At 48.1% G+C, this 19258-nt stretch overlaps 1 protein-coding gene across 3 annotated transcripts in view; it reads left to right on the top strand.

Annotated features, from left to right (window-relative positions):
• The window catches only part of VEPH1 (ventricular zone expressed PH domain containing 1), a 67660-nt gene extending 49044 nt beyond the window's left edge, over window positions 1–18616 (top strand). For 2 of the 3 annotated variants that reach the window (XM_068691752.1, XM_068691754.1), the window contains 4 exons: window positions 1380–1514; window positions 5591–5708; window positions 14743–14879; window positions 18236–18616. In XM_068691752.1, the coding sequence (XP_068547853.1) occupies window positions 1380–1514; window positions 5591–5708; window positions 14743–14879; window positions 18236–18472 (627 nt within the window). In that variant the 3' untranslated portion in view covers window positions 18473–18616. The remainder of the gene's footprint in view (window positions 1–1379; window positions 1515–5590; window positions 5709–14742; window positions 14880–18235) is intronic. The other variant, XM_068691753.1, reaches the window with a different exon arrangement.
• The last annotated feature ends 642 nt before the right edge of the window (window positions 18617–19258 follow it).

The raw sequence follows: 19258 nt of genomic DNA, 5'->3' as shown, positions 1-19258 counted from the left end.
GAAGATGAGCATATTTCAACGGAGAGCAGAGAGAGGAGTTGTCGTACAGGAAAACTATTATCGGTTAAAGGAAGAAAATCAGAATAAGGGTGAATAGAATAGAGCAGTTACTCGATAGACAAGGTGCTTGATTTCCCAGATTCATTCATTAAATCATCCCATACTGTGGTAGGATTCAGGGTTTGATTTGTCTCGTCAGGGTGCAGCGTCACACTGGCAAGCAAGCCACTTGCCTGCCGTGGCCCCTTCTAGTGCCTTCCTGACAGCTGTTCCTAAATTCACCAAAGCCAGGTTAATTGGGCTGCAGTCTTCCCATGCCAGGTGCTGCCTCACGCTGACTGTTTCTCAGCTTTAATTTGCACAAGGTGATCCAGCTGCTTCTGACAGCAGAGCTGGAAAAAAAATGCATTGCCCCGACCACAGAAAAAATGCCTGCTGACCACTTGCTCAATCCCTCCGGTTACGTTACGTGCTCTGAAGCAGGAGCAGGCAGCTTGCTCAGGCAGAGCAGCTTGCAAGAGGGTTTGGCCATCCCTGTGCAGCACTGCCAGCTCCACTCAGAGCCTACAGAGCTCATGCAGAGGGGGCTCAGGGGCTGGGGATCCCCAGGCTGGCAGGGGGGTAAGCATTGGATGTGCAGCCCAGGAGGTAGGGGGTAGGGCTTGGTTTGGGCTGAGGAATTGGGATCAGCAGGCTTCAGTTCAGAAAGAGAACAAGGAACATCCATCCACGAAATCTACGCTAACAGGACATAGCACACGTTGTGAAATCAAGTGTTCAAAATACAGAAAATCAGATTTGCTTGTGCACTGTTAACTTGGCTCCTGCGTGCAGATGCATTTTTTACTTACAAGATCATGTAGTAGATGTAGTGGAGGAATAATGCTAAGCCCTCCTAACTGCAATGCTCTTCTTTTAACATTGACTTTGTCTGCAGTGGCGCTGATCATCTCTTTGCATCTCCAGTAAATGGCATCTCCATGTGTTTCCACAAAGCAGCCCATCACTGAGGTGTACGTCTGTAGAGTTCTACCTTGCTTGCATTGCCACAGAGCAGCATTTGCATACAAACATGGCATGCAAGCTGCTGTGTGTAGTAGTAGCTGATATATAACGAGCCAAGGACCATACATGGTCATACAGTGAGCTGAGGACCTTAGAGACGTGTAATGTACAATAAAAAAGCCCCAGGAGCAAATTAAATATGTGGGAATTTATCTAACTGTGTGCATATCGATCCTTCATAATTCCTTATAGAGAAATGAACTTATTCCTGTTTTTTTTTGCATGGCTGTCCCACTGTGAAATAAGAACAAGATGCTGTTTGCTAATGGCCAAGTAAAAAATGCTTGAAATGCTGTTTTCAACATTTTCTTCAGAGCTTGTTCGCAGAACCTTTGTCAATACAGAGTAATTCTGTGCAAGTCCTCAAGGCCCTGTGGGAGAAGACACAGCTGAAGGGGACACACAGTTTTGAAACTGCCATGATCCAGTCTACATTTCCACACCAAAAGGTAAGCATCTCTGAACCAAACTTACTAATGTGCCAGGTCCTCTTGTGCTGGGTGACCATATGGCAATTTGCAGTGCATGCCTCTGGCTGCCCTTTTATAGGAAGCACTTTGCTTGTGGGGAGATTGGGAAATGTTTCCCCAGCCATTATATTTTCTGCAGAGGGTCCACGGTGTTATTTTGTATGGTGCTTTGAAAGATCTCCAGGCTTCTCCTCCAGCCACTCCTACACACTTCATGTGGATTGTTCCCAAGGTGATGAAAACTAGTGATGCTCCATATGGAGTTTTTCCTGCTCACAGTTTTAAACTCCAGATTCAGATTAGCTGCCATTATGGGCTGTTTGGCTGCCACTAGGAAATTCAACTAGTTAAACACAGACTTGGATTTTATGGAAACGATCATTTGCACATGCACCATTAGTTACCCCCATCAGTTTAAAAGATTACTCTTTCAAAGCTGTTTACTGTCTCCAGGATTTCAGGGAACGCTATTTCAAAGCTATTAATCAGGCTCTTGGAAAAGAACGCTATAGGATTGTAAAACAAATATCTATTTACTCCCAAACATCTCCATCCAGTGAAATTGGATGAAATGAATTGTCAAACATGATTTTAAAATACTCTCTCTCAGGATATTTTGAGGCATAGAAACGTCTGAGTGAATAAGATTAATTTACTAAGGTTATGGGTGATTTAAAAACAGGAGTTCTGTTAGAAACACCTTCTGAATCTCCAAGATAGCGTTGCGTTGAAGTGGGAACTGCCACTGCAGCTTGTGAGGGGAGCCGGGTCCCCACGTCTGACACCCAGCTTGTGGGCCAGTTTGACTTAGACACAGTGCAGCTCACACTAAGTCTTTTAGCTGCTTCTGAAATCCTTGCCTGAGTCATCCAAAGGCATTAGAAATGTCTTTCTGCTCAGTAGTGGCTTAACTTGAGTCCGTGCCAAAAGCTAGTAGTCGAAAGTCGGAGCTGGTGGAGTGTAGAAGAGTTTGGGGTGAATAAAGAGCTTAGAAAAGAGCACGCGTTCATGGCTAGAATTAGATGTAGTGCCTCATGTGCACAAATTCTGCAAAATACGTCCAACACCCTAGAAACGTGATTAGTCTCCAGCGCATCAGTTGCATAATCCTACTACTGTTCAGATACTAGCATTTGGCCTATTTTGGGAACTTTCATCACTGCGTAACAGGATGAGTATCTCTGAGTTCCCAAAATAGTGGAGCTGGAAAATGAGATACCGATCTTCACTGATTTCATGAATGAGGCAGAAAACAGAAGTTTGGAAACTCCAGAAGTTGCAGATTCATTTACTCAGTGATCTGAAATTTGACTTTGAGAAGTCCTTCCCGTAACTAACAGAACTTCAAATACAGCGAATGATTTGACAATATCACTAATATTATTCCTCTTCCAGTCATGCAGAATGCAAAATTCCAGGTGTGGTTGTTTCAGCAAACAGAGCGCTTTCCCTTGGGTTTTGAAATCAAGAGATTTCAAAACAGGATGGTTGAAATCCACCGCAGTATCAATGTCCTGTGTTACGCTCCAGCTTTACGCCTTGTGTTGCAGTGACATCTGAGTACCTGCACTGGGTTTGAGGAACCCGGGTGCTGTGGGAGCATGTGGGGAAATCTCGGGGGCCAGCAGCCACCAGGAACCTCTGTGCCGCTTTGCTGCAACCCCTGCTCTGCAATAAATGAATTCACAATTTTTTTTATATGTATTGTGAAGAATGTTGTAAACCTGGAGAAAAATCTATTACATCACGGATTTATTCTGGAGTAAATTCTGAGAAATGCTTTCAGATTTATATCACTGACAGCTATCTGAATTTGGCTGAGCTGTGTGCGAGGCATTGCAGCGAATACCTAGCTTACAGAAAGAATGTCCTGTATCACCGGGCAGCGTGTTCATGCCACAAAAAATATTTATACAACACAGCTTAAAATGTGCCAGAAGTAAAGCATTTCCAGATGTACATCCTTACAGATTTCCGTTCGGTTGCTTCATAGTTCTTTATCAAAGTACACGCAGGCCACGTTATAAAAGCTCTGCTGGTGTGAGCCCTTTGCAGAAGTCTTTGTGTTGACTCATGCTGTGTCAGAGCAGTGACACAGTGACTACTTTACAAGCCCCGTGTGATTCTCTGAGAGAGCCTTTTGTTGAGCAGTGTTGCAAGAGAATAATTAACATTTTTAAGCCGTTGTTAGTTCTGTTCTTCCTTGCCCTTTGTTTGCTATCTCAGTTTACAGCAGCAGAAAGAATTGCCACATTTTCACAATGGAGTCTCTGAAGCTTTCAGGATGATGTAGGGAGAGGATGAGATAAATCTCTCCTCTCCAATTAGGCTTTTTTGTTTCCCTGTGCTTCACCTCCTAAAATAAGTGGCTCATTTAAGGTGTCCTAGGAGTACAGAGTGGGAAAGGACGACTGCTGCGCTGATATTTCCCTGATTGCCTCTCTCACTGCCTCAGCTCACTGCAGCCACTAAAAGATTTGTCACAGGATGGCAAATGCCTGCTCTTTTTGTGCAGCTCCATCCACGTGTGCTTCTAATGACCCGCACAGACCCGCTGAGAGCAGTGCCACCAAGCATTTTGTCCATCCTGCGTCCCCCCAGGGATAGCTCTGTGCTGCTGTCCCCTGCTGGGAGACTTCACCCCACCAAGGGGCTGCTCTGTCTGTCTGTCCTGCTCCCTGAGGAGCCAGCTCTCCTGCCCTGGAGGGCAATTCTGGATCCCACACTATGCGAGAAGCATCCGAAGGGAGACGGTGGGTGCTCAGACCACCAGATCTACCACTGACGTACCGGGGGGAGAAATACGGAGAGAGGCTGCACAGCCCTCCTGTTACACAGCGCAGCAGCCAGCTGAATTCCTCGCATGCATAAAATTCCTCTTTGGAGGACAGTAAGAACTTCATCAATGCATAACGAGCAAATTAATCAAGTTGATGGGCACCCCCAGGCCTTCAGCAGGGCACCGAGCACTGGAGGGATGCTGCCAGAGGAGGGGACCGGCAGGAGCACCAAGGAGCTGGGCCACTCATCTCCTGCACGAGGATGGAGAGCAGAGCTGAGCCTGGGTCTGCTGCCCTGCAGCACCCTCTTGCAACCAAATCCAACGTGTGTCCAAGCCCTTTGACATCTGGCTGTGGTTTTCCCCTGTGCTGTGAAGCCCATTTTCCCTACTGGAAAGGAAAGAAAGCCTTTGTTGTCTGGAGCTCAGGTGATGTTAGTCCTGCTCACGTGCTGCCTTGCCAGTCTTTAAGACAGCCTGAAACCCAGCGGGACCCTGGGCTAAGGCTCAGAGAGGGCACTGGGGGCAGCTGGTGCCAGGAACTGTGTGCCAAGGAGCTGTGTTCAGGTTTTTTCCTGGGGTTAGAGGCTGGGGAGCAGAGCAGCCGTGCTGCTGGGTCTCACAGAACTCACAGGCTCCTGCTTTCTCATTCCCTGAAGCTTTTGAGATAGAAGCAAATGGAAAAGGCCTGAGTCAGACAGTTCTGCCCTCTGTACAGCCTTGTTCAGGGGGCGGGACTCGTGTCCCTGGCAGGAGAGGGTATTTGTCCCATTTACTGTGTAAATCCGTGTTTTCTTTGGGCTGCTGTGTGTGGTATTACAGATCTACGATGATGCCAGGTAAACAAATAGGAGTGTTTTCTGAGTGGTCTTGGCAATTCCTTCTGTGTAGTGAGAGACTCGGTGTTATTTAACATCAACATTTCTCTAAATGCAAGATAACAGTATTTTTTGGAAATTATACAGTGTTTTAAGTGCCTCATGAGCATCTCCTGGCTTTTCCCATCCTTGAAGCTGCAGGTGTAGTCTCTGTAGGTTTTTTATCAAGTTGGACATGACAACTTGAGGCTGGAGGTGATGCAGGAGACAAACCGGGGCTGCTGGTGCACAAAGGATCGCAGCCCAGTCCCCTGCCTCCCTGACGTGTTGGGTTAGGTGCTGCTGGTGATGAGGGAGGTGCAGGGACACGTCAGTGCCTGCTGCGACGGGGGCTCCGAGGTGCTAACTGCAGCCGTTTGCCATCTGAGCACCTTTGGTTTCTCTCCTTGTTGGCCCAGGACCTGGACCACGTGCAGATGCACCTGGAAGAAGTGAGGTTCTTCGATCTGTTCGGCTACAGCGAGGAAGCGGGGACGTGGCAGTGCTTCATGTGCAATAACCCCGAAAAGGCAACGGGTGAGTGCTCTGCGAGCCGTGGCTGGGCTGCGGCGGGCGGAGGGTGCGGCGTGGCTCTGCTCTGTGCAGGAGTGGTGATGGTGGCAGAGGCTGTGCCAAAAGTACAGCAAAGTGCCCAGCGTAGCACTGACAGTGTCTGCTTTAACTGGAATTCTCCATTCAACTCCTCCTGTCTCAGCATTTCTGCCGAGAGACAGAGTCAAACACAACCCTTTTTTGGTGTATGCTCATAGGGACACCATCCAACATTAATGTAAACCCATAAATCTGCACGGCTGCTAATGCCTGGGGAGTGGGAGGGATTTGCACCCATCTTGCAGTGCCAGATGAAGGAGTTGCATCTGCTGGACCACGTCCCAGGTCCACTGGAGACTGCCCAGGTGCCACACATCAGGGGATTTTGGCATAGGTGCTGCAGCCAATTCATGTCCTCCTCAACTCACAGGGCATCCCGAGGAGCTGTGGCCAAGGTTTTCCACATAATTATTTATTTTAATATAATTGAGTCCATAGTGCACGTTTTCTTAAGAACAAGGCAACGCTTAAGAACAGCCATAATACTGAAGCTGTGTTAGAAAACAGGATGAGGGGACAATAAACTTTGTCCAAGGTAAAAGATTCTGGTGATTTATGGGTTTTGAAGCTCTCTGCTACCCATGTGTTTTAGATCAGTGCACTGAAATTCAGAGGATGGCCTTTTTCTTAGATTTTCTTGCCACACTGTGATAGCCTGCACAATTCTGGCCAAGAATTCTGAGTATTCTGGCCAAGCCTTTGAAGAATTTGCTTTTTCAGCTCTTTATTTCAACAGCTAACATCTCTTTATATTTCATCAACCTTGAATCTAGTAAGTCTTGTAAGCATGGTGGTGGCACAGCTGTCTATGCTCGTTTCATGGGGTTTTTGACCATTTTCCTCCTTCCGCAGCTCCCAGGTGGAACTCACCTCCCACCAGAGGAGTCATGCTTTGAGCTGAGATTTCACCTCAGCTGTGGCTTGTCCCTCACATCAGTGTTAGATGTGTGTCAGGCCACAAGGAAAGAGTCTGTCTGAAAAATAACCTAACAAAACAGCTTTGTTTTGAGCTTTCAGGAACAAAGTGTGCCCAAAAAGAGGCGTGTTCATGGCAAGTTACTGATTGTGCTGGTGGGGTGGCTCTGTTAGTGCCAAGGGACTGCACAAAGGTGGCAAAGTCAGTCCTGGGAGTGACATGAGGCACTGTGTCCTTGTTGATGCCATGGGTTTGGCTGTTGGCACCAGTCTGGAGACACGAGAGGACCCCGTGAGAGTGGTGCTGGGGCTGGGATCCCGTACAGGCAGTGTGGGGCTGGTGTTTTCTAAGGGCTCTGAACACGGGGGGAAGGCAACGAAAGACCCCGATGCCAGGCTGTGATTCCCAGTGAACTCCTTGCTCTTGGGTGAGTTCAGCAGGAGCGTGCAGATGTGGGGACGTCTCTGTGCCGCTGACAAGAGGCTCTCGAGTCTGTTCTCAGAGCACTTGAGCTGACATCTCGAGTAGCATAAACCATGCGTGGTGTCGGGAGCTAACAGCCCCCGGGAAGTGGGAGCTGACACGTGCCTGGAGCGCCCGTGGCAAGGTTTGGTGCACTGCTCCCCTGCTTACACATCATTGTGCTGGGCTGGGCTGGCACAAAAAGGGCTTGGGTTTGGCGCAGAGGTGTGCCAGAGCAGCAGCTCTTGGCCAGATGGGTGCAAAGCGTCCGTCTCCATCCGACAGGAAAACGTGCCTCCTCACAGCCTGTCCTTCCCAATCCTGCTTCATGCAGGTATCTCCACGTGCCCAAACCCAGCAGTCATCTGCTCCACTGGTTTTATCGCCCTGTTCATATCCATGGGGGTACAGCCTCCTTTGGTGACCCTGCCACCCGTCTGTCCCCACTGCCGCAGCTGAGGAGGGGAGACCTTAATAAATATCAGCATCTACAAAATCACCATTTACTCCCAGATTTGGAGCCAGGGCGTTGAGTTATGGGGTGCCTTCGGGGATGGTTGGGAACAGGAGGAACTGAGCACACAACATTTTTGGGCTGTAACTGTCTGTTCTTTTTGTAAGCCATTTCTTTGTCTCAGTTTAAAAATAAAAAAATAAATCAATTGCACGGCACATTGTGAATATCACAGCTTGCCTCTCAAACCTCAAGGCCTTCAGAAGTCCAAGAAAATGAACTATTTAATGGGTCAAGACACGTGAAGGGAATACAGGAGGCAGTGCTTCACGGGACAAAACCTGCAGGTGAATGGGCAGTTCCTAGCGCTGGAGATGGATGCGGTTCTGGGTTAGCTGGGAGAGGTCGTGCCAGAGACACTCGGGGGTCTTCAGGGATTTATAAGATGTGACAGAAAACAGAGGGCTCCCAGATCTCCTTGAGCGTGAAAGAAATGTAAAGCTGTGAGACATCTTTCATCCTCCTTCCACAGTCGGACGGACCCCGTTGAAACCCACCAGTACTTTTGAAAGACAAAAAAAAAAATAATTTCTCCCTCTCAGCAATGCTGTTTAGCAACCCAATTCTTCTTAAAGAAGGAATTCAGAGGGAAATTCTTTTTCCATTATTTTCTTTTGTTTTCTGTTAATGTCGGGTTTTGTTACATTTTTTGGATACCGTGTTGCAAGATGCCATTTATCCCCCAGACTTAGGGAGGGATTATGCCTTAAAGCCTGGCTCTTGCCTCGGGATGCCAGCTCCGTGATGGTTTTTGCAGATGCAGTGGGGAAGGTTTGCGGAGCCGCGCTCTGCTGGGAGGCTGAGTTAGCAAGGGAAGAGGCAGTGGCAATTAACGCAGAGAAAGTTCGCCTATTTCACATGCATTCTTCTGGCTTTAAAGCATTATTTAGGCAACCACACTCTTCCAGAAGTGCTGTTAAATCATCCGGATTTTTTTTTTCCTGCTACCCCTGAGCCAAGGAGGGAGACAGCATTCCTGCAAACCCTACTCATCTGCCCACATACACGTACGTGCCCTAACTGTGCGGCTGGTCCCAGAGCTAGGGAAGCCAAGTTGCACTATTTTATTTTATATTTTATTTTATTTTAACAATAACCATTCAGGCAAGGACATAAGGCATCTGAAATTTTAGTAAATACAGTGTGCCTCTTGTTAGGAAAAGCTGGCTTTTAAGAGCTTCATTTCAACATAACCTTCTGTATTGACAGTTGGCTTCACAAGCTCTTGCACAAAAAAATTCAGTAAAACCACTTGATAGCCTGTGAGGGAATTGCAGTACATTCCAGATTCTGGAAGCTTACAAAGAAATTGCAGTAATCCCTGTGGGCTGCAGAAGAGACATTGTGCCCATGGGCAATGATTCGGGTAAAACTGAGGGGTTTTTATGAATTCCTCCTTAAAAAAGCAATTCACTCAGAATAGCCTACACCATATTAAGTTCTGAATACATTTATCTTTTGCTAGCAGTGGTGATTATCGAGTGAACTGGAATCTCCCAGCTATAATGCTTGCTTGAAAATTATAAAAAGTGGCATTCAGTAATGTGTCCTTTCCAGGTTTTCAACAAAACCAAATGTGATAATTAATGAAAGAGAGCGAATCCATATTCCCTTAGGTTAATTGCATTTATCTTCTTCTGCTTACCACCCACACGTTTCATTCTTTCAAGTTAAGAGCAGCTTATTATCATTGAGATCATTCATGATTGGGCTGAATTTTTGTGGATGGCTTTGTTTCATCAAATGAAAGATTGAATACTTTTTTTTTTTTTCTTTCTTACTTGAGTTCATCTTGCAAGAGTTTGGTTTTGGTTTTGGTTTTTTGTTTATTTTCTATTTATTCACTACCCAAACTACTTCAAGATTGATGCAGTGTAGTTCTGCAAAGAAAGCAAGATACGATCAGGAGAAAATAATTCCAGCTTATGTCATGGAGGACTCTTACATCTATGGGTACTATTCAGGGTTAAATTGATTTTGTAGCTGGTCTCTCTTTCCTGAGATGGTTTAAGAAGCAATGGGCATTATAGCAAGTAATTATTCATTTTCAGCTTGGGTAATAGTTTTAGCTTTATTGTGTGTTCTTCAGGAAAATAAAAATGTGATGAAAAATATATAGTAGATAGTTTGAATCCTTCAACTCCTTTTTTTTTCTAGCTAGAGATCTCATGATATGTCAGCACACCACTGCGATTTCAGACCCAGAGGAGATTGTGTGATCACCTGGTTTAACCTTCTCTAAACCAACAGCTAAAGAATCCAGTCTGATAATGCTTATGTCAAAGAATTTTCTCTTTGATCTGTATCACTTCAGTATATGTTTCTAAAGATGTCTAAACCTGTTTTTTTAACAGTCGAGTGAAGGAGAACCCGTGAGTTGTTGCTCAGGTAAATTAACCTCCTGTTAAAACATGGGCTTATCTCTGGGCTGTCTCTCAGACCCGGATCACGTTAGGCCCTTCCCTGTTATGAGGAAAATCTCTGTGTAGATTTTATCGTGTCGCATCTTGATCTTTGCATAGGAAATCAAAGAGAATGCACTTCATTAGTTTCCCATGATGCGAATAATCATATAAAAACTCTTGTATGACCATTCTGAAGTCTTCTTAGTTTGTCTAGATTCATGCGAGGTGAAGAAATCAGAACAAGACAGAGGGTTTCCAGCAATCGATGTGTGTGTGAGGAATGTGCACGTACCCATTGTCGGTTGTTTGCATTTTTTCAATTATTCTAACTGTATTAAAAATGCAGGTATTTCCATGTGGTAAGCAACGGGGCCACCAGCGACTGCATTTGGTTTTGGCTAGAGTTCAGAGAGAAGAGGAACTGCATTTCTGAGGCAGGACGGGTTTGCTCGGGTGCCCCTTGCCAACAGAACCCTGCGCACTTACTCCTACTTTATGCACACCGTGGGCTCAGCGGCCGCAGTGGTGACCAAGTAAAATCCCAGTAAGGACCGGGACAGGCTGCACCAGGATGCCTGGGGACGTGGCAGTGGCCTCATGCCTGCGGGGAGGTGATCAGGAAGGTAGGGCCAAGCTCTTCCAAGGGTGCAAGGGCAGGAGACAAGAGGTATAAACTGGAATGAGAGATGTTCAGGCTGGCTATAAAGGAAAACTTTCCCACTGTGGGGGTGATCGAGCATTGGAACAACTTGCCTGGAGAGGTTGCTGAGATTTTCAAGTCCCAAATCAATAAATCCGTGAGCAACCTAGCCTGACCCCAGCGCTGACCTCGCTTTGAGCAGGAGGTGGGATGAGGCACCCCGTGAGCTCCCTTCCAGCTGAATTATTCTGTCATTCTGTGAAGCTAACCGCAATCAAAATAAGCAAAAGGACTTGGAAAAATATTGGAAAAGAGCTTCATTCTTATCTTTTGTGAATCTTTTTCTTCTAATCAGCCCCTCAGACATACTGGCATCTGCTTCATTATGACAACTTTGGAAGCTGACAGCGGAATTCCCTGTGGACTTCTCTGTGGATGTACACAAGAAGTGCTCTGTTATCCCTGGTTCCAGCCACTGAGTGCTTAAAGGCAGACCAGCATTTCTCTAGTAAATCCAGTTTTTGAAAGATTTTGGCCATAAATATCCAATCTGGGCCAAAATTGCACATCGACTTCCTTTCTCATGTTGCTTTCCTGACCACCAGCCATCTCAGTATCTTCCAGTGCAGAAAACGTTGTGCTTTAAAGCTTCTCAGTTTGCCTTAGAACATGTTCTGTGCTGGAATTGGTATCAAAGCTGTTCCCTGGCACCAGGAGCCAGGTAGGTGTACAAGACGTTGAGCAGTTGTCTTTTCATAGCAAAACTGTGTTTTGCTGTATCTAGATGTTTATACATCTGCCATCAAGGTCTGAGAGTTACTGTGCACATTATGAATTCTTTGTAGTTCTCATTTAGAAGTAAAACTCCTACCCTGTCTTATCCTTTGCTCTCTGACTCACTGAGAGGGCTTTGTTGCAGCAGTTCTGACACTTTCTCTTGGGAGGCGATATGGAACCGTGCCGTTTTTATCTCCTACATGCTACTGAGATAGTATTTCCTGACGTCAAACTGCATATTCTAACGGTGGCAAAATATCCTCCACCAAGAGCCTGCACATGTGAATGGCAAATAATGGGAACAATGGAGGTATGAGCCTGGATGTCATTCGGTTAATTCCCAGCCCCAGCTCCAACGTTCCCAGTGGTGTTTCTGTGCACATCCCCAGCAGCCAACTGGGCCGCTGTCAGCAAAGAGGTGTTGCAGAGGCACCCCATCCCTGCGTGCTGTAACATCCGTGTGGCCAAGGAAGGCTTTAAATCCCCTCACCTTTTGACAGCAACATGCAATTTTTCTTGATCTGATCTCCAGGATTTTCACATCAGCTCAATATTGATCTCCAAACTGCCCCTGCCCCAACCACGCTTCTCTGGAAGGCCCAGGACAAAAGCTTGCCAGCTGAGGAAATTTATTGAACAAGGGAAAATGTGTATCTGTAGTAGTTTTGAAACCAATATTTAACACAGTTGAAAAGTTCTTATTAAGGGGCACGCTGTAGGACGTGGCTCTGTCCCACTGGAAGGCATGTTGTGAAACTGGTGCAGCCCCAAACCAGCTTCCCTGTAAATTTGCGTGGTTTTTCAGTGACAAAAAATTGCTTGGGGAGAAAATAAGCCTCTGTTTTACTATGTCAGGTTGGGTGTTGTAATGCATCGGTGCTGGCAGGAAAATCTGCAGAGACGAGCTGCCACGTCGAGCTCGGGGTGCTGGGGGGAGAACGACCTCTTTATCACAGAAATCCGAGGCGTGCTTCCCCATCGCGGCTGCAACTTGGCCACCCCCGTCTTCATTCAGTGTATCTCCTTCCAGAACATCGCTGTCTGCAGAGACAGAAATATTTGTCGTCTTTCATGAGGAAATTGAAGTAGTACGCACTGAAGACCCCCGATGCCTGCAGCTCTGCCAACACAAACAGCGCTGGGGAAAGCATACATTCTTTATCTAAATCTAAATTCATTATCTAAATTGCGTTTGCATTGTTTCCCGCTACCAGAGCAGAGGTAGCGGAGAGAGCTACGTGTCCAGAAAGCCACAAAGCCTCTGAAGCCCCAGGTGAAGCCCAAGAGCAGCAGCAGCGCTGCCTGTGGTGGCTGCCCCTGGGCACCGCGCTCACCTCGTGTCCTCCCGAGGGCCTCGGTGTCACAGCGTGCTCCAGGCTCTGAAGGGTCATGCACAGATGACAGCAAAAGCTTTCGAGAAAAAGTTTTGCTGGCTAAAGCTGAACGCGAAGGTATGCGAGAACGGCCAGCCAGAGGATAACCAACTATCTGACAGATGCTGGGAAGGACTCCAAGCCAAACATCACATCAAAACACATCCGTTCTCAGGCTGCTTACGCCTTGGCCTGCTCCTCAGTCCATCTGATCCGTCCTGTCCTGTCTGACTAAAAATAGAAGAGAAAGCGGAAAAGAAGAACCAGCAGTGGCATTACAGAAGTTAAGAGTTGCTTGCTCCGTGCACAAGGCCAGCAGCTCGAGGCTGCTCCAAGGGCAGCATTTTGGAGCCCAGGGTGATCCTCGTGGTTGCCGGGCCTTCCCTGTGCTGGAAGCTTCCTTCTTGGGTGCAGGGTTAGGGGACACTCCACCGGCTCCCAAAATCCAAAGGCCATGGGGCTGATGGTGGAGGAGGCCCAGCCTTATAACCACACCGTGAGCGAAGCGCGGGGCTTCCCAACATCCATGCAGTGCTTTGAGTTCTCAAAGTAATTTAAAACATAGCAATATTTTTGCAGTAACGACTCTATTTGGTCTTTGTAAGGGAATCAACGGAAGAAAAACCCGCGGTGACAAACCTGAGCTATTTTTCTAAGGCAGGCTGGAGTCGCTTTTCGGACCGCTGTGGGAGATGAATGGACTGGACGGCGCTGAGCCTGTGTGTCCGTGTCCTGCATCCCTGCGGTTACTGAGAGCTGCACACTGCTTATTTTTAATCACATTTTAGATTATTCATGTACAACTTGCTGTAGTGCAGTTGGTCAGGGGGCAGAAGCTTTTGTTTCTCCCCTCTCCTCCTCCCTCATCGCTGACTCCCTTTCATCTGATGTGCGCTGCGTACGGGTGGTGTTCACCGGCACATGGGGCACCACTGCTGCTATAATTATTCCCACCCAGTTTGTTTGAAGGCAGTGTTAGTGGTTGATGATGCACTAATAGTTATCTGTAAGTAAATTTTGCCACAAGACAGTAAAAACTTGGCTGTCCCAAGCGGTGACAGGGGAGGGCCCTGACTGCTCCTGTGGGGGCGGCGCTGACCCCTGTGTGGGCCGAGCTGTGAGGCCCTGGCCTTTGTGGGCCAGCACCAAAATAAATCGTGTTATTTTATACATGGAAAAGCGACAGAAAGCATCACACTCCCAGCGGGTCAGTGCTGTCAGATTTACAGGGCAGAAGCACCGCTTGGTTTGCTGTAAGGGCTGGTTTTTACAAAGTGGATCAGCAGCCTTAAATGACTTCTGAAGTATCCCTGAAGAGAGAAGAGGGGGCTGGCAATAAACACCTCTGTCCTTACCACTGAGGGAGCCCGGTCCTGACGGAGGGAAGGGGAGGATGAGGAGGGAAGGCCGTGCTGGCGGGGGCTCCCATGGGACGGGCACCTGGCCTGCCAGCCCACACAGAAATCCTGGCTCCTATCTCCCTCCATGGGGCCACGGCTGCCACAGGGGAGCTCAGGGTCAGCCCCGAGCTGTTCCTGTCCCTCAGACCCCAAAGCAGGAGCACAACAGCACCGAGCTCTGCAGAGCTATCAATTATTATTGTGGGGCTGAGGAACAACTGGGAGGCGTTACGGTGGGGGAAGTACACGGGGAATAAGGGAATGATAGAAAAAAAGTGACAGGCAGAGCGGGCCGAGCCATCGGCTCCATCTGCCAGGCCTCCCAGGCAAAACACGACCAAGGGCCTGAGGAGGGGAGGGATGCAGGCTGGTGCTGACACAGCCAAGCTGCAAAAACCTCCTCTGCATCGCGGCAAAGCCTGGCTTGCCGAGAGGAAAGAACTAACCCCTGGCTGTGTGTTCACCTCTGCAGTGGTAAATCAGGATGGCCAGCCTCTGATGGAAGGCAAGCTCAAAGAGAAGCAAGTCCGCTGGAAGTTTATCAAAAGGTGGAAAACTCGCTACTTCACCCTGGCTGGCAACCAGCTGCTCTTTCGGAAAGGAAAATCCGTAAGTCAGAAGAACGTCAGCTTGATCCCTTTGTTTCCCTCCTCCGCATCACCATTTCCCAGAGGTTTTCACCACTCAGCTTTTTCCATGGGCTCTGTACACCACACGGCTGACTCCAGCCAAGCGCTTGCTCGCAGGGTCTGTTTATGCTTTTCTTGCTGGATCAGGAGCGTGAGACTTTGGAGAGGGCTCAGCGTGAGGCTGGCAGTGCTGCTCTGCAGGCTAATGGCTGCTGCAGCCCTCACGTCTCAGTGCTTTACCCAAACCCTGCCCGAGCATCGTCCCCACTGCCTCCAGACACCCAGCACCAGCTCCCAGCTGATCCAAAGCTCCTGCTGCACGAGTGCATCCCCTGTCTCCAGTGGGATAAGCAGTAGCTCGGGGTGGGACGGTTGTGTTCAGCATGTCTAGGAAATCAGGCCCATCCAAGTATCTCGGGGCAGTCCCCTAAATGAAACAGTTCACTTTTTTTTAAAGCCTTGCCTGCTTTTGTACATTAATAGCAGTACTTGAGGTGATGGTGTTACGACTGGTGTTACTCGTACAGGAGGTGCAGGTTTGCTTAAAGCGAGGTGATGCTGAAGTGCTCTTCTCCCAGAGGAACCAAGTTTGTTCTTTCGCATCTACCCTCACCTAAATTCAGGGTAACTCTGCTGAAATTTCTGCAAAATTGTTCAAAATTTCCACCACCAAAACTCACGACAAGTTTGTTCTGGGCATAGAAGAGAAGGTAATTGAATCCAGTCCTCAATAGTTATTACTCGTCAGTCATTAGAAGCTAACTTTCTTCAGCTGTTCACAATGAAAATTATCAAACATTGTGCAAAATAGTCCTTTTAGTTTTGTCGCAATAGTTTTCTCTTAGATAAACCAAAAATAGCAGCATCTTCCAGTTAAACCAAGCCTCAATATTTCTGGTAAAGAACGTCTTTTATTACAGAACCCTAGCAAAGCTCTTTAAGCTTCTGAAATGGCTTCCTGAATCCCTTCTTCCAAGAAACACATCAGGGCATCCAGCCTAGGAGAGACAAGTGCCTTTCATGGGGCAGTACGACCCTCCTGAGAGCAAGTACTTCATAAAATGGCCTTTCCTTTACTTTCTAGCGACTTTTTCTGACGTTTGGTTGAGATCCTGAAGACGGTTCAACCCATACAAGCGTTCCAGCTTCAGTTCAGCACTGGCTGATGTTTCCTTCTTAAGGTGTCAGAATAATTGTCACTTTCCTAGCGACTTGATTGGCTTAAAGAAATGTATTTAATGGAATGGATTTAATTAGCTCTGCAAACAAGCCAAGCAAAAGTCACGTCAGAATACCTTGATTACTCCTGGGATGCCATTAGCATGTAGCAGTTGCCTCCTTGCATTTGCATTCTCGGTGTTCTTGTTAACGTGAGGAATGTTCAGCCTTTTGCTGGCAGGTTAGGTTGTCAAACAGCAGATTCTGCTTAATAGCAGAGTCTATATAGGTTAGCTGCCCTTTTTTTAGCTGGCAAACTCCAATTTTCTTTGCTTTTTCGAAAGTTGAACAAAAATATCTGGTTCCTCCGAGCAGCAGGCTGGCGTCCAGCCCCCGGGGACAGCAGCGGGGTGTTGTGCCTGGGCAATCAGTCTTTCAAGTTGCTGCGTTATATCCTGTTACTTCTATGGCTTTGTTTGTTTGCTTGTTTTGTTTTTTAATTAGAGAGTTGAGTCCTGTTGTTAACCATTGCTTGGGCTACAGCCTGGGAACCCCCTGAGCCCTCCAGCTTGCGCTGTGTGCGTGCCCAGAGCTGACTGCTGCAGACACCAAGGGAAAGGCTTTGCCTTGCAGCAGGGCTGGAGCTAGGACACCGCACAGAAGTGCTTCAGACAATTAATGTGCAAAATAAGATTTTCAAACCCACTCTGCTGAGTGTGCCCTGACTGCAGGCGTAGGAGACAGCCAGGCTCCTGGTGCTCCTCCGCAGCTGCGAGGGAGCGCGTCCCAGGCTGGGCTCGGTGGTTTCTCACACACTGATCCTGCATCTTTGCACCCTTGTGGGGTGAAGCAGTTTGCCTCTCGGTGCTGGGGAAGTCTGGTCAGTGTCAGACAGGGAGCAGGCAACAAAGTGCTGGTGCTGGGCCAGAGAGCAGCAGGAGGGAAGGTGCCACCAGCAGCAGGGAGGCAGCGGATGCACGGAAAGCGCTGCAGTCGCGAGCACGGATGTGCCCAGGCAGCTTGAGGTGTCGCCGGTGAATGGTTCTGTATTAAAAAGGAAAGGTTTCTGCCCGGCCACATCTGGTGCTGATTGCGGTGCCCGAAGCAGCACAGGCCCTGCCTGGCTGAGCGTGACAGCTCTGCCCCTTCATCTCTGGCGTCGCTGAGCAGGGACAGGCGCCGCGTGGGTGTTTGGACTTTTCACGCTGCTCGCTTGAAAACACAAACCAAACACAGAGGAAGTATTGTGAGATAGCCAGCTGGCTGTGCCTGCCTCTTCCCGGAGTCCCACTACAAACCTCCCCTTCGTAGAAGTAACCAGAAGGACAACATTTGCTCTGCGTAAGCGATCGTATGGCCAGTGGGTGAAGGGGCGGAATTAGAAAACCAAAATAGAAGAGGTCTGAAATGAGTCCAGACTCCTGGAAAACAGTGGTAAACTCCTTCCACAGAAATGTGCCTAGGGTACATTCTCAACTTTCTGTAGCAACTTGAGGTCAAGGGCTGTGTGTCCATGACATAACGTGAAGGGAGCGGATCGGTTTTGCTAGGCAGGCATCTGTGTCCGCAGGGCTGCTCACGGGGTGCACAGTTCTTTTGGTATGTGGGGAATTGGTGCTGCTTGCCTGCATGGAAGGAGCAGAAAGGTTTTGGGAAACCTGCTGTACTCCTCTTGGTAAAAAGCACAGGGAGCTCAACAGGAGAAACCTGAGCAGTCTTGACAAATCGGAGCCTTGTGTTTAAACTTCTCATCTGGGAACCACAGTTGGTATCTGTTTGATGAGCTCACAGATCTCCTGCAGGACACGTCTGTGACTTTGCATAATCACCTCTTACGCTCCCCGCATCACATTCCCACCCTTACCACGACGCCAAGATTTCACAGATGTACACTTTGTACGTTTTCAAACCACATTACAACTGAGCTGTGCCATGTTCCCCGCTCCCTGCTGAAAAATGCCCTGACTTCCCTCCTGTTCCCGGAACAGACACAAAGCATTCGCTCTGTTGTTACAACCAGGACAAGGAGTTGCTGCTTCCCTTGCTAGGAGAGAGCCAGAGAAGGGGCTTCAGAGACAGAGCAGGCTCCTGTTTCTCAAGGAAACACTGCTGATCACCTGTCAGGGTGGTGGAAGCTGTACCAAGCGAACGTGGTTTTCTTTGTCTCTTGTGTTTCAGAAAGACGACCCCGACGACTGCCCCATCGAGCTCAGCAAGGTGCAGAGCGTTAAAGTGGTGGCGAAGAAGCGCCGGGACCGCAGCCTGCCCCGGGCCTTCGAAATCTTCACCGACAGCAAGACCTACGTCTTCAAGGCCAAGGATGAGAAGAACGCCGAGGAGTGGCTCCAGTGCATCAACGTCGCCGTCGCGCAGGCAAAAGAAAGGGAGAGCAGAGAGGCCACCACCTACCTGTAGGGCTGTGGCACCTCCAGGACGGGGCAGCTGCCTGCAGGCTGCTCGAGGGGAATGTCCCCAGCCCCAGCTGCGGGGACGTGGGGAGCCAGGGGGAGGCTATAGGCAGGGGCCAGGTTGGCCGTGGGGCAGCTTTAACGCCACCGGGGGACCCAGCACTGTGCTGTGTGCTGGTGTAGACGTAGCTTGCACATCTGCAAGCGAAATGCAGCTTTTTCTTCAGCATAATTGCCTCAGGGCCAGGAGACGTGGTGAGAAACAGCCCGGCCCTGACCCCCCAGCTCCTGAGAGATGAGGTCTCTGCGGCTTTGGACACTGCCGAGAGCATCTGAGGATGTAAGGGCTTGCTGCGTTCCTCACTCACTGTCTGTCTGTGAAGAGATAATTTTCCCTCTTATTTAATCTCAATGTACCTTACCTTTTTACTGTTTATGTGCCCATGAAAAGAAAATCATAGTTGCTTCTTCTTTCAGATCTGAGATGGGGCAATTTTAAAGGTTTAATAGAGCTGAAAAATAAAATTCTATATTACATGTTTTGCTTTTCTCTTCTTTCTCCTGCTTTTTTTCCCCCTATTTGTAACTGAATATAATTTTAAAAATATATATTTCCTTTTCTTTTTTTTTTTTTTTTTTTTTTAGTCATTTGTCTTCACTGTTCCGTAAGTTTTTAAAATGTCTCCAAAACTGAAAAATGCCCAGGTATTTATTTTGCTGTTGTTGTTGTCACCCTCCAGTAATTCCAAAGCAGAGAAAGCACTGCAGAAAAGATGGAAAGCAGAAGAGGAAA

This window comes from Anas acuta, chromosome 9 (genome assembly GCF_963932015.1).
Source record: "Anas acuta chromosome 9, bAnaAcu1.1, whole genome shotgun sequence".
Classification (NCBI taxonomy): domain Eukaryota; kingdom Metazoa; phylum Chordata; class Aves; order Anseriformes; family Anatidae; genus Anas; species Anas acuta.
The sequence above is the reverse complement of the archived record's forward strand: the minus strand, read 5'-3'. Positions and strand labels throughout refer to the sequence as shown.